The sequence below is a fragment of the Fulmarus glacialis genome, unplaced genomic scaffold (assembly GCF_000690835.1).
Source record: "Fulmarus glacialis isolate BGI_N327 unplaced genomic scaffold, ASM69083v1 scaffold2207, whole genome shotgun sequence".
Taxonomy (NCBI): domain Eukaryota; kingdom Metazoa; phylum Chordata; class Aves; order Procellariiformes; family Procellariidae; genus Fulmarus; species Fulmarus glacialis.
This window is the reverse complement of record NW_009224876.1, coordinates 21,111-48,432: the sequence shown is the minus strand read 5'-3', so window position 1 is coordinate 48,432 and position 27,322 is coordinate 21,111. Positions and strand designations below refer to the sequence as shown.

The window sequence follows — 27,322 nt, the reverse complement described above, 5'->3', positions numbered from 1 at the left end:
GGGGGGAGGGGGGGCAGGAGGTGGAAGGTGGGGAAGTAACCTGCTTGGAGTGTTTAATGTTCGTTTATTCAGAGCATGGGCCAAGAGCCTATAACAGGGAACACCCAAGCAAGCTTTTCATTCATCCTGTAGTAAAATGGTTGACAGTGTTTCTTGGGCAGGGTATGATTTCATTTACTTTCCGCTTATAGTTTTAATGCGATTCTTTTTTCAGGACGCTTATTTTATAAGTCTCTTCTTTTCTTCTGTTCCGTCAAAGCCATCTGCATTTACCTCACTGTTACTTTGTTCTTTTCATTGTTTTCTTGTCTTTATACTTTCTTTCATAGGCTTCGGATGAAGATGAGCGCATGTCAGTGGGTAGCCGTGGAAGCCTGAGGGTTGGTATATTGTACAATTCAAGTGTGCATGTGTGTGTACCGATGTTGCTGTCCCCCTGTACCACCAGACTGGTTATAGTACTCTAATATCATCCTTCCAAGGTCTTGACGTGTTCTATGTTCAAGGCATATGGGTTTTTTTTTTTGAGTACATGTAGGTCAATAATTCTTTCAACCAGGGGAATTGTCAGATTTTTATGCATTGTGCAGGAACACCAGCAGAGCATGAGACTCTTCGGAAACCTTTCTGGTAAATGCTGTTTGCTGTTACTGTCACAGGAAGTACTTAGCCAAAACATTGGTATATGCACCTATTTCTTGTATGCACCTTGTAAGCTCTCCTGTTTCGTTATTGATACTGAGAATTTGGGAAGAGGAAGTGCTAGCTTACTCCGTGATCAATGTTTATTAGCTCAGGAAACCAAAAGCAAATTATCAGTGGAAATAAGTCTTAAGTGCTTTGGAATTGCAGGTGAACACTCTCCTCAAAACTGCTTTAGAGACATTTGAAATTCATCTGCAGACTTGAGTTTTGTGGAGGGCACAGAGTGCTGTAGCGCACCAGTACTCATCTGTAGGAAAAGTTCAAACGTTTTTTTCCCTCAAAATACCCATATAGTATTTTTCCAGATAATACACGTGTATAAATCTTAACTCCATTCTAGCATAGACATAATCAGCTCTTGTAACTTGTGAAGACAGTTTAAGCAATTTAGTAGTTGTGAAGGGCTAATGCTATTGTCTCAGCATGTGTTGTTAGTCTTCAGAAGATGATCAGAGCTCACTGCTTCTGAGACCTATGGAGAAGCATTCAGCTAACCACAAAACCAAAACAAGCTGTCACAGCATGGTGGAGGAAGCTCTCGGCAGTCTTGAACTTGAATCAGCTGCGACTAGTTTATGTTACAGTGTCATTTGTGCCTAAAATGGTTATGTTTGAGAATCATTTTTTCTTCTACTGATGTTGTTCCTAACTTATCCATAGTGCTAGTTATGTGGTTAAGCTGGATGATCAGTTGTGTTTTTATAGAACAAGCAAGACCTGTATCATTCATAGCAAGATCTTTATTTGTAATCCTTGGTTTCTGGCTTCTTTGGAGATTTCATGTCATAAAATTTTTTTTTTTTTTTCTCCTTAAAAAACTTGCTAATAATTATCTAGGCTAGAACTACCTTTTTTCCTGACAAAGTATCCCCCAAAGAACAGGATTGAGTGAAACACCTCATAAGCCTCTAGAAGTGTTCTTGAAGATTTTAAAAAAAAAAAAAAAAAAAAAAAAATTACTATTGCAGAGCCTGCTCAATGATTCACTGTAAGATAGCATAAGATGCACTTAAAATTAAGTGTTGCCATGTTCCCTTTTTAATGGAATCCTTATTACTACTTATGAAATGCTCTTAAAATCTTTAAGATTGCAAACTTACTCAATTGCTTTTCTAAGCTAGAAGATGCCTTAAAACTCCAAAGATTCAACAAAGAAAAGCTTATCTTCACAGCTGAACGTGAAAACCGATGTTTATTTTACTTAAAGTTAAATTTGGACATGTTTATGAAAGTGTTTTTTTTGGAGGGGAAAAATCTCTAGATCAGTTGAAATGTCAATTCTTTCTATGTAGAAGGTGATTACGATACAAATAGGTTGTTTAACCATGGCTATAACTGTGTGTCCCTTGATATGGCAAGATGCAAGTATGCTGGCGCTGTACTTATGGCGGGAGCCCTGTTCATTTGAAACACCTTTTGCTTCATGGAAATCCATTACTGATTCCTTTTGATGTGTTTTTGTAGCACTATCCTGCGTTTTATATTTAAACCGCAGAAGCCTTGCATTCTGTTTCCCCACCATCCCTTGAGAAGAAGCTTTTATGACTTTTTTCTTTTGTCTGGGAGCAGCCCGTCTCTGGGCTGCCAGCATGCCTTCAGGCTGCGGTAACCACTGCTGGTCTGGTGAGCAATGGTCTCTAGCTGGTTCACAGGATGGCCCATAAATACCTAATACTTTTGCAAAGAATGTCCTTTTCTGACAGAAGGATCTGGCTGAAACTTTTCACCCTGGTATTTCTAGTGATGTTGCACAGACTTCCCCCCGTCCTCGTAAAGTAGCATTCGGTGAATATTCTTATGCAAGCTGACACTTGGGCATGCACAGGAAAAGAGTTTTGACAGAGCTTCCTTCCCTCATCCAAGTGTCACTGGGATTGTAGAAGAAAGTAAACGTTTGCTACTCTGAGCTGAAATTTACCCTTATACATCTTCTAGTTGTTTTATTCACAATGAATTGATAGAACATACATGATAATTTTCCTAGTGTGGGTTTATAGTAGATTCTTTTAATAGTTTGACCACATCTCTCTCTGGCTATTTGTGAAGGTTTGGCTCTTGCTGTGTGTGTCTTCAAAACAACAAAGTAAAAAAAAAAAAAAAAAACCACAACCATGACCAATCTAAAAAATTACCTCTGAGGACTATAGTTCAGTTTGGCTTCTGAGCTATTCTAGCACGAAGAAAGCACCAAAAACTATTGCCTTGTGTCCACAGAGAGTTATAAATGTAGCCGGAGAATCCTGAATGTTCTTCTTTTTTTGGATGTTTGAAGGCTCCTTCCATAGTTGCAGGATGCCGTTGTAATTAGTCTACAAGACTTCCATTTTCTCAAAATTGATCTTGCATCTTTGGCACTTGGACTCATTGCACTCCGAGGGGCTGATGATGTTAGGGGTTGCTTTTTGAAGCTATGCTGCTTTTCTGTACAGAAAGTTTTCAATGAAATGAGCCAGTATCAGAAACGTATTTATCCCTGAGAATTTACCACCCTACTAATCTGTGTGGGTTTTACTCTGGCTTTTCTCCTGGAATATTTTCTAAGTGGATGGCTGAACTGCAGGCACCAGAGATCTGCTGAGCTAGCTTTTGGGGAGCTGGCCTGGATGCTTCTGTCAGAGCAACCATCAACAGGGCCTGCAAAACCACCTGAAATGTTGATTAGACCAGGCTAGCAAATTGATCTAAGCTCCACAGCTGTGACTATACTGTAAACAGTGGCCTAGTGTGTTGATACAATGCTTGAGTATATCTCTGCCTCCTGCAGGCAGACCTTCAGCTGCGATGAAGGGGCATCTTTAGCTGTTCTGTGGCTCATCCTGAACCCATCAAAGTATCCTGCCTCTCTTGTTTCAGATGTTCTGCAAGCTTGGTTCTTTATCATGCAGTTTTTCCTAGGGAAGCTCAGTAACATCATCCTGAGACACTCCAGCCTCTTTTCAGTCTCTTTTCTACTGCGAGAGTCCTTGTTCTCCCACTTCTCAGCTGGCTGTCTCTAATCTGAGACCATCCAGCGTGAAATATTGTTGTGTAATTAATCACTCGTGATGATGTTGGTGCTTGCTCCAAAGTTCCTGACTTCTGGCTTTGTGCAAGAAGTCCTGCATTATCAAAGTTCTTTAGTTGGGAGTTACATCTCTGTGCCTGGTTTGGTTTTTTTGTTTGTTTGTTTGCTTGTTGGTTTGGTTTGGGGAATTCTTTTGATTGCCGTAACTTGTTTCAATGTTTTCATTTGTATTCTGATTTTTCTTCCCTCACATGCCTTTACAGTCTCATTTGGAATATGCCAGCACCTACCCAGTGGTGAGAATAGTCTGCAAGTTGCAGTGTGTGTTAAAAACTAATCATGAAGAAGAAACTAACGTCAATTGTGATAGCTGATCTGAGATAAGGGATGATCAAAAATGATCCTGAGGCAGTTCGTGGTCTGTGATGTAAAGATGCTATTTCCCTCGCCTACTACTCTGACGCAGTTCAGATGAAAAGTGCTGAATGATTAGAGAGATCTAAGCTAGGTCTAGTTCAGTAGTTACCATAGGACAGAGCAGAGTAGCTTTTGTTTCTCCTAACAGACTTTCTCTGTTACAGTCTGTCCATCGTTTGACCAGGTATGTCTGGTTTTATTTCAGCATAAATCTGGAAGGGAATAAAACTCTCACAAACTCACTCTGAATAGATCTAGCAAAGGTGACAGGACAAATACACTGCCTACTAAAGCTTCAGCTTGTGTATCAAGCTGTTACCTTTGCTTTGGAGGATAAAATCAAACTCTGTATGTAATAAGACGAGAGCAAGTATTTGCATTGAACACATTGAGATAAAGCTGACTCTTGAAAGATCAGAAAGGGCACAGAAGGGAAAATGAGGATTGGGACTTTAAGCTCAGTGCTGTCTTGTGGCAGCACTGTGTCGAAATAGAGGTTTCTGCAGGAAGCAAACTGCGGAGAGCAGTTTTATAGATTCTAGCTTTTTCGCTCTCCTTCGTTCCCTGTGCTATTTCAAATTAGGAATGCAATGTATCTGTTTGTGAGTGACCTATATACAGAAATAGTTCAAACACATTTGGATTTTGCATGGATGTATTGATGTAGTAAGTATAGACAGCTGGTAGCTCTTTTAATTGACTTAACCCAGCAAGCGTGAATAATTTTAACTGTGGCTACTAAATTTAACAGCGCTATCATCACTTTTAACAATGTTCTTTAATAACTGGTCATTTGACTTTGAGATTTGATTTTTTGTGTGTGTGCTTACTGAGCCATGTGGTGTAGAGCTGGAGGAAAATCGGACTGATGTTTTTGCATGTTGATACGCATGCCTCGCAATGGATGGGTGCGCATAAACTCATTGATCTTTTCATCCTGCATTCTTAATCTCACTGCAGGCTGGATTAGAGAATGAGAGGACCAAAAAGAAGAAGTACTCCAAAGCAGTATGTATCTTGAGTAACTGTCTCAAAGAGGTTTTTGCATACAAAACCACTGTGAGAGGACAAGAGAATATGTGCAAGTATGTTGGCTGCAAGAGCACACCAGCCTAATGTCAAGGATACGGTGTAACTATCAGGACTTCTTGAGTCTGCAAGAATACTGAGCATCACTTCATCCGCAAAACGTGGTATAATCCAAACACATCAGTGTTGTACATAAAAAGCATCTTGAAAAACTCGAAACCTAACTTGAGCTTTAACATTATACAGAAATAGGTAATACTGATAGAATATGTATGTAGTAAAGGCTGCATCTTTTCATAAAGGTAGTTCTGCACAGTATTGATGCTATACTAGCACCTGTACAAATAGGGCATTACTTAAAGCACTGCAAAGCCAAACCTGGATTGAAGGTAAAGAATAACGTGCTTTCACACAGGCAGGATTTTAGCTGAATCTCACGGGGAGCAATTCCAGGGAGTGAAAGAGTACACAAGAGCGGGCACAGCAGTGTACAGCTGCCGCGAAGGGAAGGCTGCTCATCGCAGAAAGAGGTTGTCAGGCTGGGTTGGGGTTCTTCAGTATATTGGCAATTGGTAGAGAATTTTCTGAGAAGTAGAAGTTGGAGGTGGGATTGAGAAAGAAGCCTGAAGGAGCCGCATTAGCCACAGTCTAAGGTAAAAAGTGTTACAAGTATAAAGGGACATAATGACAATGAGGCAGTTAAAAGCAAGAGGAAAACACAGAAAAGAATAGGGTCAATTGCATAGTTACGAAGGGAGAACATGTAAAACATGAATATTTCAGCCTCCCCAGTATTTGTTGGAGTTTTCATGAAGTTTATGATCGGATGCTTAGCATGTTAACGTAGCATAGAACAAAGGTCAGCAAGGTCTGATAAAACTGACCCTGCTCTTCAGGAGCATTTGCCTTCAGAAATATGTGCTGGAGAAGTCTCTGGAGAGGATGGGTCATAGCGACAAGGGGAATGACCTGAGGTATAGGCCTTCAGTTGGAAGTCTGAAAGATACAGGGCAAATTAAATATGTTTAGAAATGCTTTGAATATAAAGGGATAAACAGTTAACCTGGATTTGTGGAAAATGAATCATGTCAATTCAACTTAATTTCCCTAAGCAGAGTAATTATTTAAGGGCATAAAGGAAAAGCTTTAGATGTGACTGTAATTTGACTATAAGGCTCTTGGCATGTTTTTACATGACATAAAGTGAAACCTTGGGCAAGATCTAGTTCTTGTAAAAGAAATGCGCAGTTAGTTGAAAAATAGCTCTGTTAGAAAACAAGACAGCTCATCTGATCTATTCCCATCTATGACAGCATCATCTGTTTTTAAAGGGGAAAACAGTTCTACAGGGGTCTGTATTGCCTAGCTGTCTCAGTACAGGGAGTGAAGGCAGTTTCATGCAAGGTTAGAATAAAAATACTGATGATGAATAGGAGACAACTTGTCAAAACTGAATAATAGTAAAAATAAATGAGGAATACCACATTTGGGAAAAACGAAATATACTATTACAAAGTAAGGAATTCTGCATAGGAATGGTTCCAATAATGATCTGAGGTTACATTTAGTCAAATTACATTGCTGAAAAAAGGCAAACTTCATTCCTCAGTGTAGTAATGAAAGGGGCAGCGGAGGTAATGGGTCTGCACAGCGCTGTTGAGGCTGCAGCTGGAGTGTTGGCTTCAGTTGCTGAAGATTCATTTTAACCATTCTTCAGGAAGGTATTAGAAATTCAAGGAGCCTGAAAAAAAACTAGCAAAAACTGGAAAGAAGCCAAGCTGTGTGAGAAGACTATAGCAGTATGTCAAATTCAATTCTTCTTGAAAAAAGAAACTGGATGTTGGCCTTCTGTTTGTGGTGATAATATTGCATTTCAGTAGAGAATCGAAGCTTTTCCCAGAAATTGCTTTACCAGCTTGGGTCTAAACTGGTTTCTAAGCTAATTTGTTTAATTTTCATGGAAGCCACTGTATAGTATGTGATAAATATTTTGCTTGGAAATTGAGTCAGATTGGGTTTAGTGGATTTTCATTTTGGGAATGCATTAAAGCTTGGACTTCAAAACTTAATTTAAATAGAAATTCTAATTAAATTTCCACTAAAAAACCCACCTCAAATACACAGATTGCTTCCTCATTTTTGATGTTAAACCAGGCCTCATTGTGAAGTCATGCCAGAATAGTGAATTGCTTGAGAAATCTGAGCTTTTAATGGTTTTGATTGAGGTGACTTTTGGGTCTATCCTCTTTTCTTCAACATCATGTTTCCAGACTAAAAACTGCATCATAGTGATCGTTTTACGTTATTCCTGGCCCTGCTGCTGTAGGGATTTGAAGCATCTTGCCCTGCTTGTGAAATGCTTGTTCTGAGCCTGTTTGTTTTTTCTCTTGTGAGAGAAAACATCTTAATGACAACAAGGCAGGCTATTGAGCGTGATGGAGGACAGTTGAATCGAGTCTTTGGACTGCCACACAAAATACTGGGATGTGGCAGATGGTCACTGCCTGGGTTTAAGTTTGATATAATCAGGGAAAGCTAAAAAGAAGAGATTTCATACAGCATTGCACGTTTACTAAACTGAATTTCTCGAATATAAACTTAGAATTTTTTTGCTACAATTTGCTGCTTTTTAATTGCTTAGCTGCCAGAGGTATAAGTAACTACACGTAAATTTCTTTTATTGTAGTCTTTCATCTCTAGCATCCCCTTTTTGTCCTGTGTTCCCTTCACAGGGCATTTGAAGAGGCAGGTGCTATAGTGCAGTAATAATAGGAGAGGGAAACGTGTTTCTTAACAAGAGAAAAAGGGGTCAAAAAAGGCAGGCAGGAGTATCCTTGACATTTTTGGCTGGTATACAGGTACTGACAGACACACAAATGTTCATGTCCTCATGTTTGAAATCATGACCTGATCCTGCGTTTTTCCTGTTCCTGCTGTGTCTTTGAAAAGTTCTGTCTCTGCCTTTGCTTTTCGTAACTGATGACTTTTGCTAAAAATTCCCTTTTGGGTCTGCGTCAATTTTTCTCTCTCCTGTTTTTTTTTTTTTTTTTTTTCTTTTTTTCCTTTCCTTCCGTAACAGACCAATGGTTATGAGGAAGACGTGTATGGATCATCCCAGAGTAGAAAATCTAGCAGGGTTAGTAGATGATTTATATTGCTATAAAATCTATTGCTCTATTTAATGGGATTAAAGCTAATTAGCAAATTCTTTTTCTGTGGTAAAGCAGGTTTTTCCTGTCTTACACGTTGTGGGTTTTGCAGTTTGTCAGATGCGGAGGTGCAGCAATAAGCTGTCTAAAAAAAAAATAAAAAAATAAAAAAAAATTAGGCCATGAGTGGGAAGGGAAGTCTCTGAATTTGGTACAAGTAAAACTTGGAAGCCAGAACTGCTTAACTTGTAAACAAAAACTGGGTAAAAGTTAAATTGTGACAAGAAACAGTTTGGTGGCACCTGGCATGAAGGATTTCCATGTGCTGGACAACAGAACAATTGTTTTCCAACCTGTGCAACGTGTTCACGTCGTGCTCTAACACTGAAACTCCCAAGCTTCACCTAGAATTTAGTCCATGTCTTTAGATTTGCATATGTAAAATGGACTTTGGATTTTGAACTTTTGCCAAATGTATGTTGTTTATTTGAAGTTTGCTTAACTAAATGCTTTTTTTTTCCTTTCTAAATTGTATCCTAGGGTTTCTGGAAACTCCTACAGAGGTGAACAGCCAGTGCAAGTGTTATTACTTAGATACTTACCATTGATCTACTTTTATTTCTAGAAATATTCTTGTCAAAAAAAGCTTAATTATTAACTCCATTGTGTGTATGTGGGTCACAATGTTCCCTTCAGTTCCAGCACAAGTGTTTTGTGTCAATTATAGGAATTCATTGTCCTCCTTTGTTAAATATTGGGGTTTGTGCAAATTATTTAAAGGTATTGTCTCAGAGAGCAGAGCCTCTTTGGGGGGCAGGGAGGGAATCTGTCTGGGTTTTTTTTTCCTTGCCTTTATCTTAACAAAGGCAGACAAAAGCTCTGAGCCTGTTGATCTTTATGCTGTCAAAACATTCTAAAGAAATTTAGTGGTATGCAGACTAAAGCTCTATGTTTAGGGGAAAAATAAACTACTTTTAAGACTCCATTTAGCTAAGTGTTTGAGCAATACATGCTAAACGTCAGACTTCAGCGGGTTATTTTGTAAGCATGAAGTTAACCAGGCGCTTATATAAGGTCCCATTTCACGATTTATATTTTATGTCCATTTTGAATTGTTGCTTCCATATGGTTGTATGTATTTAGCTTATATATGTGGATAAGAGACAATGAAATACTGTTGCTTAAACTGTTAAGAAAACAGTATGTCCTGTTGTTGGCTGAACCGCTTGACAAGTTCAAGGAACTTTATTATGTAGTGCTTCTGACAAATGATGTTCTTATGGTTTATGGCGTACTCCAGAGCTCCAAGTACTGCAGGAAGAGCAAATTATCTAAGAAAGTCATCCAGGGAAAAGTAGTTGGTTGGTTTCCATTTAAATAATTTAAAATCATTTTGGTATTAGGGTTCGTAGCATGGAGGTTTAGTGTATGTAGAGCATAATTATAGCAATGTCATTAGTTCCTTGCTGTTTTTATTACTAAGTGTAGTTCAGAATCTTCATTATTTAGGAGGATGAGAGTTCGGGGGTAACTTAGAATAGCTGAGACTCCAAAACCACTTGATGCCAGTCTGGCTGGTATTCACCTTTAGGAATACTCTCTCCCAAAACCCCAAACCTAACCGTGAAGATTGCCAAAGTGACAATGAAAAACTAAGAGGCAGAATTCTTCGGGTCAGCAAGGAAGTGATGAGTCTGCTGATAATAGTTGTTTCCAAAATAGGTGTCCAATTTTAAGTCGCATAATGGAGCGATGTCTGATGGAGCATGGAGATCAGCCTTTGTACACTGTACTTGCAATATCACAGGTCGAATCTTAAAAATTAATAAGGCCATGTGCCTAGGTAGTCCACGTGCAAATTACAAACTCTCTAGGTGGGAATGAAAGTCGTTTCTTTAAGTTCAGTTTAGTGTGTTCACATTTCTTTTCAATGAAAGTCTTATTTTACAGGCATTCAGGAAGAATGAGGCAGAAAGGGATCTAAATTTTTGAGGTTGGACAATGACTTATCCTCAGTATGTACGTGTGGGTGGTGTCTTATCCACAATGCCTGCAGTGACAGAAGTCCAGTGTCAAGAACAAACAAGTTTAATTTGCCACAAATCCCTCATTTGTAAATGGAGTTAACACCTACATAGTTTATACTGATGATGCAAGGATTAGCTAGGGCTTGTAAGAAAGCTGAGTAATTGCTGACTACTAAAAGCAGGGTATCTTGGTTGTCTGTACCCCTGGAGAAGCAGGATGTTAGAGAACGGCTGGTAAAAGGAGACTCTGGAGTACAGCGAAGAAGGTAGAGGTGTGGAGCTCTTTCAGAACAACCATTCCCGCCGGTGTGCATGCACCCATGGGAAAAGAAGGAATCTAAACAGTGCCTAGGAGGCTTTGAAAATACCTTTGCAACTTGTGTCTGGTTGCAGGGCTGGTTACAGGAGGCTGAGCAAGCACAGAAGTCATTTCACGAGGGTGGGGATGCGGGGAGGTAGCGTTTCCTCCCTCACCCCTGCACGCTGGCTGCGGCAGCGTGTGCTCACTCCTAAGCGCGCCTTCCTTGTGTGGCTTTATACCCTGCCCGCTTGGCTCGGGACTGCATCTGTCCCTGGCGCGCCAGGGTAACTATTTTATCACATCTTAGATGCGCTTTTAGGCTGCCGTTTTTCGGAAAGTAAGGAAAATACAAAATCTTCCTAGTATGCCTGTATTTTTCTTGATTCCTTTGGCTCTGTGAGATGCATAATGTCTTATATGTAGATTTCCAATCTGCATTGAAAACAGACCTTGATTTACAAACTTAAATATCCCTCCATGTTAAAAACAGCTGTTTATAACAACTTAAGTTGTTCACAATATATTGTTGCATGCTCCTAAAGCTTTTGGAAGCCAAAATACTGAGTTCCACTCAGTATTATAAATATTCTACTGCTGTCAGCCTTCCTGCACCCTGGCAAGCCCTACATGGGGCTTTGTGTCGAAGCGTTCGTGCAGCAGAAATTCTCAAAGATAACACACAACAGCAGAAAAGCTGAGATGGCATCCTATGCCCCAGTACAGGTGCTGGGGGGAATGAATGGAGATGCTGTGTATCACACTAGATAAATAAGGTAGTATTTTGGAGAGTAGGGGTGATTTTTTTAAGTCCACTGGAGTTGTCAGTCAGTCGCTATTGGTACTTTTGGTATTTAACTTGGAGTTGAATTAAGATCTCCCCATTCTTGGGGAGACCAAATAGGTGGACCAAAAGTGCGAGGTTGGCTAGATGCTAGGTAGGAAGCTGCGTAAAAGAAGGTGTTTAATTTAGACAGTCTCATTTCTTACGGAAAAGTTTTCTTTGCATTCAGTCTTGCCATATCGGACAATGGGCTGCTCACTTTTCCTGATGGGCACACCCAGCGGCGGTTTTGGTCCCTGGCTTTGCTCTCTGTCTCCCAGCAGAGTTGTCCTGACACTTTCTCCTGTATCTCTTGTGGGTTTAGGTTGTAAGGCATAAACTCCTCAAGAGTTCAGAAGCTGATCTTCTCTCTGACCAGTGTGTTTTTCCAGTGCTTGATGGGCAGTGGCAATCCACTCTGTTGTTTGCAGTGGTGGGACTGCACATGGAAAGAAATAAATTCTGTAAAGCAGGAGCCTGGTTTTTTAGGTATGAGGCTGTGATGCAGCTGAGTTTGAGCCTGGAAGTTAACATTTCGAACATCTTGGACAAGAGATGTCTGTTCTGTTTTACAGAAGCTGGAAGTATATTGATAAATACAGCTTCACTTAACTAGAGTTAGGATGAAACTTAGGTGCATGAGCTGCATACATGCTTTCGGAAGTGCGGGCTGTCTTCTTCCAAGTCCCATACAAACCATGTCCTTGCAGCATACTGTCACGTTGGTTCATAGCAAGCCTGGAAGTTAACATTTCGAACATCTTGGACAAGAGATGTCTGTTCTGTTTTACAGAAGGTGGAAGTATATTGATAAATACAGCTTCCCTTAACTAGAGTTAGGATGAAACTTAGGTGCATGAGCTGCATACATGCTTTCGGAAGTGCAGGCTGTCTTCTTCCAAGTCCCATACAAACATGTCCTTGCAGCATACTGTCACGTTGGGTCATAGCAATGAGAAGGGAGGAGAAAATGTGAGGGTTTGAAGCCTTTTCAGTGGAAAATAAACCAAGCGGGTATTTTGTGCATAAGATGCTGTAGGGATAGAGGAAAGGCCTTTTGTTTATTTAAAAATTTCTGTCTTACAAATGGAAAGAGCACACAATTTTCACACATTCTCATATCTTTAATGCAGTTTCCTTGATGCAGTTCTCTCTTCTTTTTGCATCTGTGACCACTTTGACTCCTTAGTATTTGTAATCACCTAATTTACTTTTTGCTTCCCATTTAAAGGAATTTAGAAAGTCCTTCATGTCACGAAGCTGAGTTATCAAGGGGTTTTTTTGTTTGTTATTAATGCAGGCTTCCTACTACTCTGATCTGGGTCTTCACAACAGCGGCTATGCTTCCACATCTCAACCTTCTTCCCAAAATGGAAACTGGGTCTGTTGCCCTCTGGCTTTACCTGGCCCGGACTTGTTCTGAATTCATTGGGATAATGCAACCTCTTGTACTTAGGAATGAATTTGGACCAATTGTCAAGAGTCTCTGTAGCTCTTTTTAGTAAAACTTAAACAAAACCAAAACAGAACTTTTAAGATTGGAGTGAGTAATGGAAAGCCGTTTTAAAACGAGCACAATTAGTTTTCCTTTGCTGCTCCTCCCTTTCCTACAGTTACTTTGTTTGCTTTTGGCCTCAGTTGGTCTGGAAAAATAAGGGAGATCTTAATTAACTGAAGTTCTCTATTCTATTTGAGGCAACTCTGCTGACTGTGTCAGTCTAGCAAGCTTAAGACAATCCAGTCTGCATAAAATGGAATTACAAGCAAGTAATTCACAGCCTGCTAGAAGAAAATAGCTGAAGCTTCAAAATGACCCGAGAGGTTGGATTGTCCTCTGCTTGTGGACAGAGCTCAGCCAGTCCGGCTGAGCAGTGCTTGAGCAGTGGTCCGCAGCCTGTCCTGCCCGGTGGGCAGCAGCACGAGGACATCGCCTGGTGCTCTGTGGTGGCCGGCGATGGGGACGCTGCATATGAGCGGGGTGACTGGCAGCAGCACGTTGTCTGTAAGCTGTGGGCTGGGGACCACTGCTGGAGTATCTCTTGCACCTAATTATGCCGGATACAGTATGTGCTCTCTCAACTTAATTGCTGCATCTTGTGAATGATGGTTACTAACAGCGAAGTCATTTGTTTTATGGTGCTCCGACTTAAGTACTCATAATTTTGTCCTGAATTATTTGGGTTTTCTCTGCATTTTTGCTTAATCATAAAATACACAAGAGGTGATCTTACAGCTGTGTGAAACACTTAAAATGTATATGTTAAAACACTTCTATCTTTGTATGTAGCTCTTTTTCTGGCTTTGGTTGAAGTGAGGAGAAACACCCTTTCTGGCTGCTATACACAAATGTGTGTGAGACAATAACAACTTAACAACCTAAAATTAAATTATGCTGTTTTGCTTTTGCATACTGTCGTGTCCTCCCTTCCTGTAGGAAATGCACATGTCTGCTTGTTACTCTTAGTCTTTGGGAGTTGAGATCTAATGCTTTTATGGCGCAGATGACTAATATTCTCTATACTGGGTTTCCTTCTGTTGTAGTTCAATAATCCTAATCTCTTATCAAGAAGGTTAATTCTGCTGTAGGCGCCTTTTTTTGTTTCATTTTCTACGCAAAAAAGTTTTGTGCTTGTCTTCCTCAGCCCTCCTTGCTGTACAGCGATGCCCTGCCAGCCAGAAGTTACAGGGTTTGTTGTACTAATGCTCTAAGCACAAATTCCGAAGCCACTCACCTTCAGCCATGCATATGTTGTCTCTTACCTCTGTAGTTCCTGTTGGGTCCATTTATTTCACACTCTGGTGTCTGATCCATCTGAATGCACGTGTGCAATGCTGTTTGTACAGACCTGGATTTGCTGGTCCTTCCTTTTATTCCCGTTGGAACTGTGCAACCACTGCTTGTGGGGTTGTGATGCTGCCACAGGCTTCTCTCTGGATGGAGACGGTTGTCTTCGGTTTGGTATATTAGCTACAACGTGCAGGAGCAGGCCAGAGAGAGGCAACATCAATTCTTTCTGGTTGTGTAACAGCTAACTAAACTCTGATTAAAAAATTTTTGTAGCCAATTTCCACTCTTCTTGTTTAACCTTTTAAAATGAGCTTCTCTCACATTTTATTCTCAACGCTTGAAGGTCGAGTTTCCTGTGTTTCCTGAGCCAGACATTTAAATGCTAAACTGGAGCCAGAGTCTTAGAATATGCATCTTCCTTCTTTTTTATTAATTTGGTAAACTGGCTAGTAAGTGAAATTCATCAGGCGTTAAGTGGGGGCAGGGGGGTCCCCCTATATTTTGCCAGCACCAGAAATGAAAGTTAAACAGATTTGAACAACTTAAAGAATTGATGTGGCCGTTTTGTTGGAAGGCAACAAGTAAACTGTTGAATTGATGATTGGGAGAACGGTTAGAAATGCATGACTGTGTGATGGACTGGGGGGTGGATGTCAGATTTTGCACGTGCCTTATGGCGTTTCCCAGCTCACTGACCTCAGGTTGTGTTAGATCTTCACTTGCATGTTGCTTGTGGTTGCGTACAGATGTCGTCCCTGTCCTTGCACATACTGCTCATTCCCCTACGTCCTTTGCACTGCACCTTGTGAATTTGTAATGCTCCAGGCTGAAATCGGAAACTAGGTCTGCCAGTCCTGTTCTGACTCTGTCTTTTAATTGTAGGCGTCTGTGTATGACGAGAGCGTTTACAGTGGGAGTCGTCGGTATAGTGCCTCTAGTTCTCGTGCTGTAAGATGTTTTCTGCACTTCCCTGTTGTCTTGTCTCTGTCCTCCAATAACCTGTGTGTACCAGAACTCAGCCTTTTCTGGGCTGAGGAACACTTTAAGATGGACTGTGTGAGATTCGTAGCCTGCTGCTGTAGGCAAAAGCACGAGCACCGTTTCTGTGAGCTTCCATGAAATAACAAGCAGTGATTTATCTGCTGTTGTAACGCCTGGCCTCGCGCAGACCGGCCCTGGCTAGCACCGACAGCGCCCGGCGCAAGGCACCTGCCTCCCCTGCGGCGAGGGGAGTTCGGCTCTGCCTCGCGCTTGGTTTGCAGATAAAACACCTTGGAAAGACGGTGCATAAAGTCCCTTCCCTCACTGAGACTTAATTCTTCTTTTGAAAACTAATAATAAAACAGGATTTTTTAAAGAAATAAAGAAAATCACTTCCCCATTAGCACTTACCTGCTAGCATGAAGTAAAGGGTTGTCGTGAATGTATGGCTTGCTTGGTTTTGTTCCTTGGATTTATATTCTGTCGTGGTGTCTCAGGCAACTTGTGACAACGCTTTTGAAATACATGCTTCTGTGAGTGGAGGGCTCTGTCATATACGGGGAGAGACAATATGAGGAATGACAATATAAATTGTTTCCTTTCAAAAAAAAGAGGCTGCAGGACTTGGTTTACAGATTGGAAGGCAGATTCACCTCTTCTTAGACGGGGCTTCCATGTCATGGTGGGTGTTTGGGCCAGGCAGTACATCTGCTGCTGTAGTATCTGCCTGGAAAAAATAAACCAGTCATCTTTTGATTTGTAAATTCTGCTCTGTGGACCCAGTGCTTATTCTGCCTCTGAACTCCTTCGGCTGATTATCAAAAAAAACCCCAACCAACCAAAAAAAAAAAACAAACCACCAACCAAAAAAAACCGCCATCAAACCAAAAAAACCCACCACCAAAAACCTGAACAGAAAAAATCCTCAAGACAAAGCATTGATGTTAATTTAATGTTAAAAGTTACAATTTTATTAGCTTGGAGAAGGACACAGACTTTCAACGATGCTTACTAAGCACTTTTTAGTCTCTAAAGCGCTGTGCCGTCCTCTTGCAATCACACTGATTTGACTACTTGGGCTGTGCATCTTGCTGCTGAGGTGTTAAGCTTCAGATTACTTTGTTTCACATTTGTGCCTTGTTTTCCTTTGGCTGCCTTGGAAAATCCATCGGTACTTACCCGTTTGGACTGTTGTGGCAGCCGGCAATTCAGTGAATTTGCCACGGAGGCTGAGCTGGTTGTAGCCCTTTATACAGGACGTCTTCCTTTGTTTGAGAAAAGTCTCTCAAAGGTCCAGATGATACACTTCTGCTCCTGGGAGAAATCATTTACAGTGGGCTCCGAGCCCAAACGCGGTTTACAAGCCTTTCAGCCACTGTTAATGGGTTGAGCAGGGAACACTGAATAAAATGCTGGTGCCTGTTCCCCTTCCTCCCTCCCATCCCACGCTGTGCCACAGGTGTTTGGAAGCTGGTGTATAACCCAGCCTTTCCAGCTTCTGTTGCACGATTGCCTGTAGTAATGAGAGAGTTAAGTATGAGGTTTTTGCCTCGAAGGGAATGGCCTTGTCACAATTACTGACTTATCTGTGGTTATTTTAATGTCTCTGAACCTCATAGCGCTTTTAACGTGCAGAGGGTGTGCCATTTGGGTAGGTGTCCCCAAAGAATGTTTTTGGATGATGAGATGACAAGTGAATGCAGGGGGCGAGCCTGAAACTGGCCTTACTTGGTCTCGGCTGCACAAGTGGCACTTGCTTTTGTATTCTGCCCTGCAATACACAGAGAGCACCTACGGAATGAATAGGTCCCGTAAAGCATTAATATGGGACTCACCAGTAGTTTATACTTTTTCCCTGTCATATGTCTCAAGTTTATTCTACGTCCTGCTTATGTTAAACATAAAACACCAGTGATGGCGCAAGGCTTCTGTGCTAGAACTAGTTAATAAGAAAAAAAAAAAAAAAAATTACTTCAGTGCTTTTTGGTTTTAATTTAGGAATTGAAGTGGCTGTGATTGAAAATAGTTGTAAACTGTGTGCGACACGGTTCTAAATTTTGCATATTCTCATCTCGGAAATGAAGCTCAGTAGTTCAGGTGCGTGAAGCCAGCGTCACTTCACGTAAGACATCAGAGGACATGGCTTAGTCACGTTCTGCCCTGCTTCAGGGGCTTGCTAAGGGCTGTGCGCCTTGGAACGTAATGCTTTGCGGTTAGTAACTAAGCTTAGGGTTGTACTGTAGCTGGGGTTATTCCCAGCTTACTCTCTTGTCATTTATTAGTACTTACATTATTAGTAAGCTTAATTTTCATTTATTACTGTGCCGCTTTGTTAGCGTGACTAATGATGCTGAAACAGTCCTCCAGTAGCTTGGTGGAGACCTGGCTTGTCCCTGTAGCTGAGGAGTCCAGGGGATTCCTGTAGTGGCCAGGTAACTTAATAGAAGAAACCTTAAAAAAAAGACAGAGTACATGCATCTGAAAAGCAGGATAATTCTTTAGACTTTAGTGTTTTTGTATCTGAGAAATAGTCTTAAGCGCCTATCAGTAAACTCATAAAGGTCGTTAGCAGTATAGTCTGAGCTGCTGAGAAGAGCAGTTCCTCACGCTGGTTCCGGTTCCGGGACTGCCATGCCTCTTCACAAAGGCTACATTCACAATTGCCTTGAGGTGGTGGCAATAGGAAAAACATCATGTCCAGTAAACCTCAAACTTCTTTAATTCCTCTCCGTTCCAAATGTATCAAAATCTCCCTTTTGTGTATGCTTATAAAGTTCATCTAAATACGAGATTGAGTGTGAAGCTGCTACTCTGAAATCTGAAAGTACAGGGAATAATTCTAAAATGCATTTCCAGAATAAGTTTTGGTTCTGTTTCCCTGACGCTCTAAACTTTCATTTCCCTTCTCTACTTCCACTGCATTATAACCTCTGGAAATAAAACAGTATAGGCACATTCTTTGTCCTTGTCAGCAACAAGTCAGCCCTGTCTGTTCTGCATCACTGCTTAGATGTTTGCTTTTAAGAAGGACTAAAATACTTTCTTTGGCAGGAGATGAGGACTGCAGGTGCTGGAAAAGCAGGAGAGATACTCAATCTCTGAGATTGTCTCAGTTTTTACTTTAATCACCGTGTAGATGGATGTTTCTTGCTTTGGCCTGTGGAGCACGGATTCATTCTATATGTGCACGGTGTTGGAAACATGGGAAGAAGGCTCACCAGAGAACCTCGGAGCTCTTAAAGAGTAGTAGGATTGAGCATTTTGTATAGAGACTGAGAGTTGTTTACTTGTGACTGGTATCTTAAGATATATAAATAAATCATTAGTATTCTGTCATTCTAAGAATTGGATCAAAACTCTGGTCTGTCAACTGGAATTACTGCTTGCCTTAATTTTTAAATGAACAGTTGAGGTGTCTGTTCTCTGACTTTCACTGCTGTTCCTTTGTCCAGCTGCATGTAACCATTTTTGTAACTAACTTCAGATGTAATTCTCTAAATCCTTTCTCACTTTCCTTCCCAATTCTAATGCTTTTCTCTTTTCTCTGCTTGCTATTCTGGTTTACCTGCGTCAGCCTTCCGAGTATAGCTGCTACCTTGGTTCAGGATCTCGGGCATCCTCAAGAGCCAGCTCTGCTCGGGCCAGTCCAGTGGTGAGCTCCTCTATTTTTCTTTGTCCCTAAACGGTTTAATTCTTCTGTTCTTCAAGGTGTCTCTTGTACAAAGAGGTCCCTCGTGAGACAGTTTCTTCTGGTATTAATTGGACCTTCTGGGCAGTGCTTAAGACAAAGAAGGGGTGAACTGGATGAGAAATTACAAAACCGAAGTAATTTCTATGCAGATGCACATGTTTTTACAATAGAAGTACCCTTTGGACTCGTGACAATGCTGAATTTTTTCGAAGTTGGGCATAAAGCACATCAGCAGTGTATTGCGAAAAAGACAGGGTTATTGATGCTAGTGCCACCTCTCCTTTGGTTGTTAAAATCAAGAGACCCTAAATCTTGCTGCAGCGTTCAAGTGGTTTAGTTTCTCTCTATTCAGCAGTATTCTGGTGGTGTGTTGCTGCAAGGCTGCAGGGCTATCCAGAGATTGGATTTGAACACACTTGTTGGACTGTAGATTACCAGGCACTGCAGAGTCTTTAGCACGGTGAAGTGCTAGAAGGATTACACGTACCCAGCGTGTATAACCGTCTTGAATTCCGGAGGAGTCATGGCTGAGCAAGGCTGAAATGCTAAAGGCTTGTCCAACCCCTACCACACCCCCAAGATACGAAGTGATGAGGAGGGTGATACTGTAAATTAACACACACAACGTGCTTCTCTAGTCATAACATCCTATTGCCTTTGTTGCTTTGCTGAGTAGCTGAAACTTAGATGCTGTAAATGTTGCCTTAAGGACTAATTAAAAAGGAGTATCTGGAGAGTCAAAGAAGCTACTACAGCATGTGACATGGTAAGCTGTAACATGAATGTTTGGAGCGTTCCTCTTCAGTAAACACACGCAGTCTGCAGTGAGGAATTGCTTTCTATCTGATGTCCCCCATCATGCTGGTTCCCCCTTCAAACGTAGCCTGCGGTTGAAAACCTGTGCGCTATGGGTGTTTTCTCCCATAGTTAGAAATGTGCATCCTGGTGGTGAAACGCTTCTGAACTCTCCAGGCAGGGTTACTTCTTGTCCTCAGGCAGGGAATAGGCGAGCCTTTTGGTCATCAAGCGAGCCCTCTCCTTCGAAGTGAGAAAGAGCTGAATAAACTGGCTGGAGCAAAAGAAAATTGAACTGATAGAATACACCTATGTGCTCTGAAGTATTAGTGTTTCTTAAAGACAAGGATACATCCACTTTTTAAACTGATTTTTTTTTTTTTAAAAAAGGATTTTCATCAGATAATGCATGGCAGCCAGTGAGCTATAAATAAATTGTATTTTAATTAGTTCTTGAATCTGAGTCCCTGAGCTATGAGTTCTTGCAGTATATATCTTCCATTAGTAATACTTCTCAAATAGCTTTGCAAACTGAATTTCAGTTATCCCCAAAGCAAAAAATAATCAGAATAATCAGGGATTCCATTGAAGTTCTTTAAGTGTAAGAATTGGGTACCCATACATTGATGTTGGTTTCCATTATGTGTTTTTTGTATGCAGTCTGAGTCATTGGTGCAAGTTGCTTATGGTAATCACAAAATGCAGCTTGCCCCTCCTGGGAAGTATAGGGGATTTTTTGTCTTTTGATTCCCTGCTTACACTTTGCACTATTTATATGCAAGTGGCTGGAGATGGTTAGCTGTGTCAGCACCGATGCTGGAGAGGTGCTAAGCTGCATCTGCTCTGCAAGGAGACAGCAGGCACTTTTTTATTTCCTTTTTTTTTTCCCCTTTAATTAGTGGTTTATTGCAGGGAGTGAAGAGCTTCCGTTATTTCTGTGGCCTTGAAGAAGAGCTGAGAGTTAATGCTGTAGTGGGTCTAAAAGGCACCACTGCAGGGGCTTTGCTTCTCCTAATGCAAGGTAGTACAAGTCTTGTTAACGGGCTGGCGTTGTTCTTAAAAGTGATTTTTTTCTTTTTTTTTTTTCTTCTGTATTAAACAGACAACACCTTTTCATGTAACTCACAGTACATGTGAGTTGCCTTGTCTTTTACTAGCAGAGGATTGGAGGCGATTTGATAACGTTTCCAGTTTTGTACTTGATCTTGGCGGTAAAGGTGCTGAAATAGAGCCCTGTCTTTTCAGTGGGCTTAGCAGTGTATCGCTTCCACTCGTACATTCCCAGAATGTCATCTGCTTGGACTTCCTAAAGGAAGAATAAAAATCTCCTTGAACGGTGGTAGTAACTTATGAGATGAAAAAAGTGGTTGTTTTTGTCTATATCAGTAGCCTACGTTAGAACTGGTTTAATATTGCTAACCCCCAAAACTGAGTTGTTCCCTGCCTTGATGTATTGAACCATATGCTTTCTTGATTCTGCTTTATATATCTTCTGGCATTTACACACGTAAAGATTTGATTCCAAGTTTACTTTTCAAATGGCTGGCGGAGGAGGAAGGAAAGGGGAGTATCTGTTGGGTTGAAAAGCTGAATTTCCAGCATGCTTATGTCACTTGAGAGTGTTACAGTTTACAAAATCCATGTATTGTAATCATGAGTGCTTAACACTGAAGTTGAATATGATTTTCTTATGATAATGGGTATTATCAGGCAGAGAAACAAAATTGAACTGTTCCCAAACCTGACTAACTATCATGTATATTGAGAACGGAGAATGATTCAATTTAACTTTCTAAATTAAACCGTACAATATCTTGTTACTGCAGCCCTTAAATCTCTTCTGAGAATTGTTTCCCTCTTCTACCACTGTTCATTAAACAGTGAGCAAAAAGCGACAGTAGTTTTCCTGCTGCGCACAGCTTTGCCAGCTTGTGTTCTCCTTTGTGTTATGATGTTTGTAATACAGTAAAAGCCAGGGAGATACTTAAACACAATTTGTGAATATTTATTTGTCTTTGTATGTATTTTTAATACTTCAGTATATCTGCATGAAGTTTGCTGTTTGATTTTTTTTTTTGATGCAGTGAGTAAACATTTTTCACATTATCCCCACTAGTAATGATTGTCTGCTGTCCTTGCAGTTACTGCAGATAAGCAAATGTGTCATGTTTAATATTAAAGCATTCTACTCGATATAAAATACAGATCTTAAGACTACTGAGAGCAAACATCAGGCCTATCTGTAGAGATTGAGGTAAACCTTGTGCCTGAGCTAGCGGCATGTTTTGGCTGAGATGGGCTTTTTAATACGAATTGCTGGAATTTTTCTTTTTTTAAAATTAATAAACTACTAGTGAAAAGCAATTATTTATACATTTGAAATAGACTCAGAATGCAATAGTATTTATCTGAAGATTTTCTGAGCAAAGGAAGGCAAAATAATAGGAGAGGGCACGTTTTGCTGCCCTGAGAAGATGATCTTTCGTATTAACCCTCTCCCTTCTTGCGGAGTCTCAGACAGCAGGCACAAGCGGTCGGCATGCAGCCTGGCCAGCGGGCTGGTACCGACAGCAGCGTGATCGTCCAAGGTGCAAGACTGAACATGCAAGTGCCACTTTGTGCGTGTGCAGTCCTCAGGTTATACATTAATGCACACTTGTGAATAGCTTTTTTCGTTTGAAGAAGCTTATTGTGTTCTCACCAGAAATAAAATGAAGACAGTCAGAGTTAATTTTCATGGAAGCGGTTATCAGCATACTCAAGCTTTGCCTTCTCTCCTCTGCACTTACAGATTTACAGTAGGCTTGTATCCTAGCCCAACCACTAACAGTCTGGGTGTGCTTTTGGCCCCTCCGGAGTGAGGATTTGCAGCAGTGCTAACTTGCATTTCAGAGGCTGATAAGTTTGTTTAAGCAATGATGTTTGGCATAACACTCATTCCTGAGCGAGGATACTTCTGACAAATCCACTTTAGACCTGACAAAGTTCAGCAGTGGTTTTCCCCTGCTGACTTTTAAAGGCTTATTGCTAATTGCTAGTGTTAAGGTGGCTCTCATTGGCAAAACAGGCAGGAACCCTCTGTGTTACTGCCTGCCCCAGCTCCGCTGATCAAACTGGTAAGGTGGGGATTGCAGGAGGGGTTATACTGACTGCAGTACTTCTTGTTTTTTAATTCCAGTTTTTGTGGTTACCACCCTGTGTTCAGCACTACCTACTGCAAGAATCTTTCTTTGGTGTGCGCCGTATTTCCATTTCAAACTGTGCTGTACTACTTGTAAGAGCAGGAAATGATCTTAATCTGATTTGTCACGAAAAGAAAAAACCTTGCTTTTATGAGGAAGTTGATCTAAGTGTAAGATCTTAGATGGAGCTGAGCGGTGACAGCCACGTACTGAACACACTGAAGTTGTTCTCGTACCCGAGGGTGGTACGCGGCGCTACCCAACTGCAAGCGTTTCATATTTCCCTTCCTCTCTAGCCTTGTTTAGCAGGCTGGAAGCTGGAAATTGTGCCTTAATCCCGATTCCTCCATTGATTTAAAGATCTGAATAGGTTTTTTTCTCTTTACTAGCAGCTGGGGTGTAATGCTTAACTGTCCCAGAGTGTCTGGTCTTTTCAGTAGGTGTTTGAGAGTCGTCTTGTTGGATGCACTGTGGTGGTAGTGCTGCGGGGGCTCTGATTTTGGCCTGGATACTCACCGGTGGCAAAGAGCTTCAAGGGTTAACCTACTAGCTGGCTGTGGAGTAGAGAGAAATACTTTTTCAAACGTTATACTAAAATGTTTTTATTATCTCTGAAAAATAGGCAATATAGCCATATATAGACTTGTGGGATGTTTTTGCTCTTTTTAAGTTTCCAGCTGCGGTAAGCCTCTGATATTGCTGACATTCTTGTAACATGGCTCTGGATTTATTCCGAAAGTGCTGTCAGAAGAGGCTGAACTCTGATCCCATTGTACTCGTTTTGCAGAGAGCAACCTATTCCCCTTGCCAAAACAAAGATGTGTGTGCTGGAGTTCCTTGGAAAATTGCTTCCTTTTTCTGCTTTTTTTTTGCACTCAAGTGCAAATTGTGGAAGTTCCCTTGTGGAAATGAAAAATGGTATAATGTTCTATAAATTAAAGGTCTAGTATCATTAGGTGAATTCCTCTTTAGATCTCCTCTTCTAGCAAGTATTCTGTTAGTCCTTTATATTTTCATGTGGAAAAGTCCCAAAGCCAGTATATTTGCATGAAGGGCTATGCTGAGTATAGTACTCTGAAAGTGGAGAGGTTGTTTTCAGTCCTTTTAATCATTACAGTATTCTTTATTGAATGATAATACAGAAGGTAAGTATTTTGGGCAAGAATTTTGTGCAACTTCAAATAAAAATAACCTTTTTTTCCTGACCTTTCTCTGTTTGATTTCTTACTGGATCAAATGCCAAAGGGCTTGTCGGGGACCGGGAGAAGGCTGAAAACCTGGAGTTCCCTCTGGTGGCTGAGTGCTGTTGGAAAGCATGATATATCTTTTTAAAGGAGTGATACTGTGAATACATTAATCTAAAGATGAGCAGAATGAAAACTCTATGAAATATTCATCGAAAACAGGCTTCTGTCTGTCTACAAGACACTTTTTACAGCCTTTGGTGTATCACTGTCACATAACCATAAAATTAAATGCTGCTTGTTTCAGGAGGCATCTTTGTAATGAAAGGATACTATGTTAGGATGAGGAACTGGCTTTTCTCAAAACAGATCAAATTTTTAAAAGTTAATATTTAAATATCTTGGTAGTAGTAATTACTGGTTTTGAGGAGAAAATGCTCTGAGTATTCCATTCATGGCACCAAATAGATGTGTGTATGAGGGCAAAACGAGGGAAAATGAAATCTCCTGGCTTTTTTTTTTTTTTAACCACCCCAATTTTAGAAGTTACTTAATAACTTTGGCTGTGTCCTCTCATAAGCCTCAGAATTATTACAGATTGTTTTGCAATAAACGTGCAGCAAGCTTCACAGGTGTGGTTATGAGTGCGCTGAGCAGAAATGTCCACCATGTCTCATCACATTGTCTTCAACATTTTCCCCTTTGGAAGCTTTTATTTGACTCCTGTGGTGCATCATTAAAACAATATCAAAATTTGCTCCCTTCTTTATCCTATTAAAAACTGAGGTTGCACGTTTTTTCAGAAAATAGAGAACATTCTGCAAATGGCTTAAGGAAAACAATATTTTGAGTTGTGCCCTGAACCCTAAGGTAGACTTTGCAAAAGGCTGTACTTTAAATTTCTGGAGATAGATTTGGGTGTGTGTGTATACACTAATCTTTGGTAACATGCCAGTATTTACACTGCCACAACTGTCTTGATAAACAACAACATAGCACTTGGCTGGGCTAGAAGGCTGCCAATACACCACTTGGAGCTGTCTGGCATGAAAATAATAGTCTGTTTGCTAAAGTCATTCCACCTTGTTTATTGGGTCTGAACTGAAGTTATCTGCCTTCATTAGTGACCTTTTCTTATCTTTGGTAACATGCCAGTATTTACACTGCCACAACTGTCTTGATAAACAACAACATAGCACTTGGCTGGGCTAGAAGGCTGCCAATACACCACTTGGAGCTGTCTGGCATGAAAATAATAGTCTGTTTGCTAAAGTCATTCCACCTTGTTTATTGGGTCTGAACTGAAGTTATCTGCCTTCATTAGTGACCTTTTCTTATTGCATCCAAATTCAGAGATTTCCCTTTCCCCCCAATACTTTGTGTATTCAGTGTCTTTGCAAAGTTTGTATCTAGTGCCTTAAGTCTGGCTTATTTTAGTTCGAAGCCTAAGTCTTAAATTTTCTTAATGCTAATCATAGGGAATTTATGATATGACATGTCTTGTCAGTGTAAAAAACTGATTTGTAATAGGTACCTCTCAGTTCTGGGATTTTTTTCCTAGGATACCATGGGTAATATGAAAAATAATGAGTGGGATCATCCGCACATTGCTCTCTGTAATTCAAAGAAAACAAACCCCATGCCAAACGTGAACTGATTGGAAAGAGATGTAGTTTTTGAGTGCGTTTTCAATGAAACTTATAAACAGCCTCAGCTCTGCCCTGCCTTCCCCTGGATTGGATGTCTCCTGAATTTTTTTTTTTTTTTTTTCAGTCATTTAAACAACACTATTCCCTTTGGCTCTTAGTCTTTTGGGAAACCATCTTGACTGTGGTGCTGAATGTTCCCAGAAGTTGACACGGAGTCCCTGAGTTCTGCTGAGATTTTCCATTCATTCAGTCCTTTTTAAACTTAGTTCCATTTCAGATGGAGGTACTTATAAAAAGATTCTGTTGTGAGACGCTTCCCCCCCTTTGCCCCCAATAGCAAAGTGAATAACGATGAAACACTTGATTTTAAATTTCTGCTCTTGGAAACTTGTATATTTTGTTTGGTTTCAGAGCAAGAAAAAGTTGATAGGATGGTTCTCATCAAGGGAAAAAAAAAAACCTGCTCAGGTTGTATGTGGGTTTTGCTCTGTAACTTTTTTTTAAGCATTTAAGCTGTCTGTATCCATAGTAATTTTCCGTACTCCTAAATGCTACTTTGGCTCTGTTGTGTTTCTTCTAGACTAGTCCTAGTGCAGGATCTCTCTTCTGAATTAGTAAATTCCAGTGAAGTACTGAAACGATAAAAGAGCTGTTTATTTAGACTTTGAACCCTGATATTTGACTTGAGTGTCAGTTTTTGTAGTCTCAGCCTTACTTGGCTCTTTGCTTGAAGTCGCAGTCACTGTTTGTCTTGAGCAGAGAACACTATCAGGGGTTTTAAGCTTTAGATTTCTTTTTTTCTCCCCCCACCCAGTTCTTCTTTTGGGAGCGGTGCAGTCCTTCAAGTCTAACTCCCCCCTTTTTGGAATGGGGGAGGATGTGCTGGCAGGCTTCAGAGGTAGCCTTTTTTTAGTTAAGGTCCATAAACAATGTAACTTCAAGAAGCTGTCTTGGTCTGGAAATCTATTGATCTTTCCGTTAAAAAACTTACTCTCTACTTAAGTAAATTGCTATTTGGGGTTCATTTGAGGGATATTTTTAAATTGTTCTGAAGTAAATAGGAGTAGCTGCGTATGTCAGCACAACAGTTGTATACAGCTCTTTTCATGTCCAGAGAAAGACTTTAAGTTCATGCCCGGTCTTTGTATTCTTGCATTGTTAACTGATAGATCAAGTGCCATCTTCATGTTTGAAACATTGCGATGTAGAATATGGAAAAAAGTATTCCTCTGTCTCACTTAATAGACTAAATAGCTTTTTATCGGTAAGTGTATTCCATTTAATTACATACTGCTTAGAAATTTGAGGTGAATTGTCCAGCCTTGTGCCCTAGATGCCAGCCAGGACACTGCTGTTCTGAGCGAGCTGGCTGCTTTTTGAGTGGGTAGAAATTGCTAATGAAGTCTTTTACAGGTTTAAGAATTCCCTTTCTGATGTCTTACTGCCTTCACTTGTCTTTTATTGTGTAACGATTCCTTCTAAATCTTTGTTTTACAGATTGAGGAAAGGCCAGAAAAAGACTTTGAGAAGGTAAGAAGTCTTCTGAGTTATTCTGCCAATAGTGCTTTCTTCACGTTCTTTTTGGTAGGTAGAACTCGCA

At 40.6% G+C, this 27,322-nt stretch overlaps 1 protein-coding gene across 1 annotated transcript in view; it reads left to right on the top strand.

Annotated features, from left to right (window-relative positions):
- LRRFIP1 (leucine rich repeat (in FLII) interacting protein 1) overlaps window positions 1–27,322 on the top strand; it is a gene marked incomplete at its 3' end in the record, with an annotated part of 68,579 nt that overhangs the window by 20,695 nt on the left and 20,562 nt on the right. Inside the window, exons 7-14 of the mRNA XM_009582279.1 lie at window positions 330–380; window positions 3,973–4,005; window positions 5,087–5,134; window positions 8,235–8,291; window positions 12,753–12,833; window positions 15,123–15,188; window positions 18,796–18,873; window positions 27,220–27,252. Coding sequence (XP_009580574.1) covers window positions 330–380; window positions 3,973–4,005; window positions 5,087–5,134; window positions 8,235–8,291; window positions 12,753–12,833; window positions 15,123–15,188; window positions 18,796–18,873; window positions 27,220–27,252 — 447 coding nt within the window. The remainder of the gene's footprint in view (window positions 1–329; window positions 381–3,972; window positions 4,006–5,086; window positions 5,135–8,234; window positions 8,292–12,752; window positions 12,834–15,122; window positions 15,189–18,795; window positions 18,874–27,219; window positions 27,253–27,322) is intronic.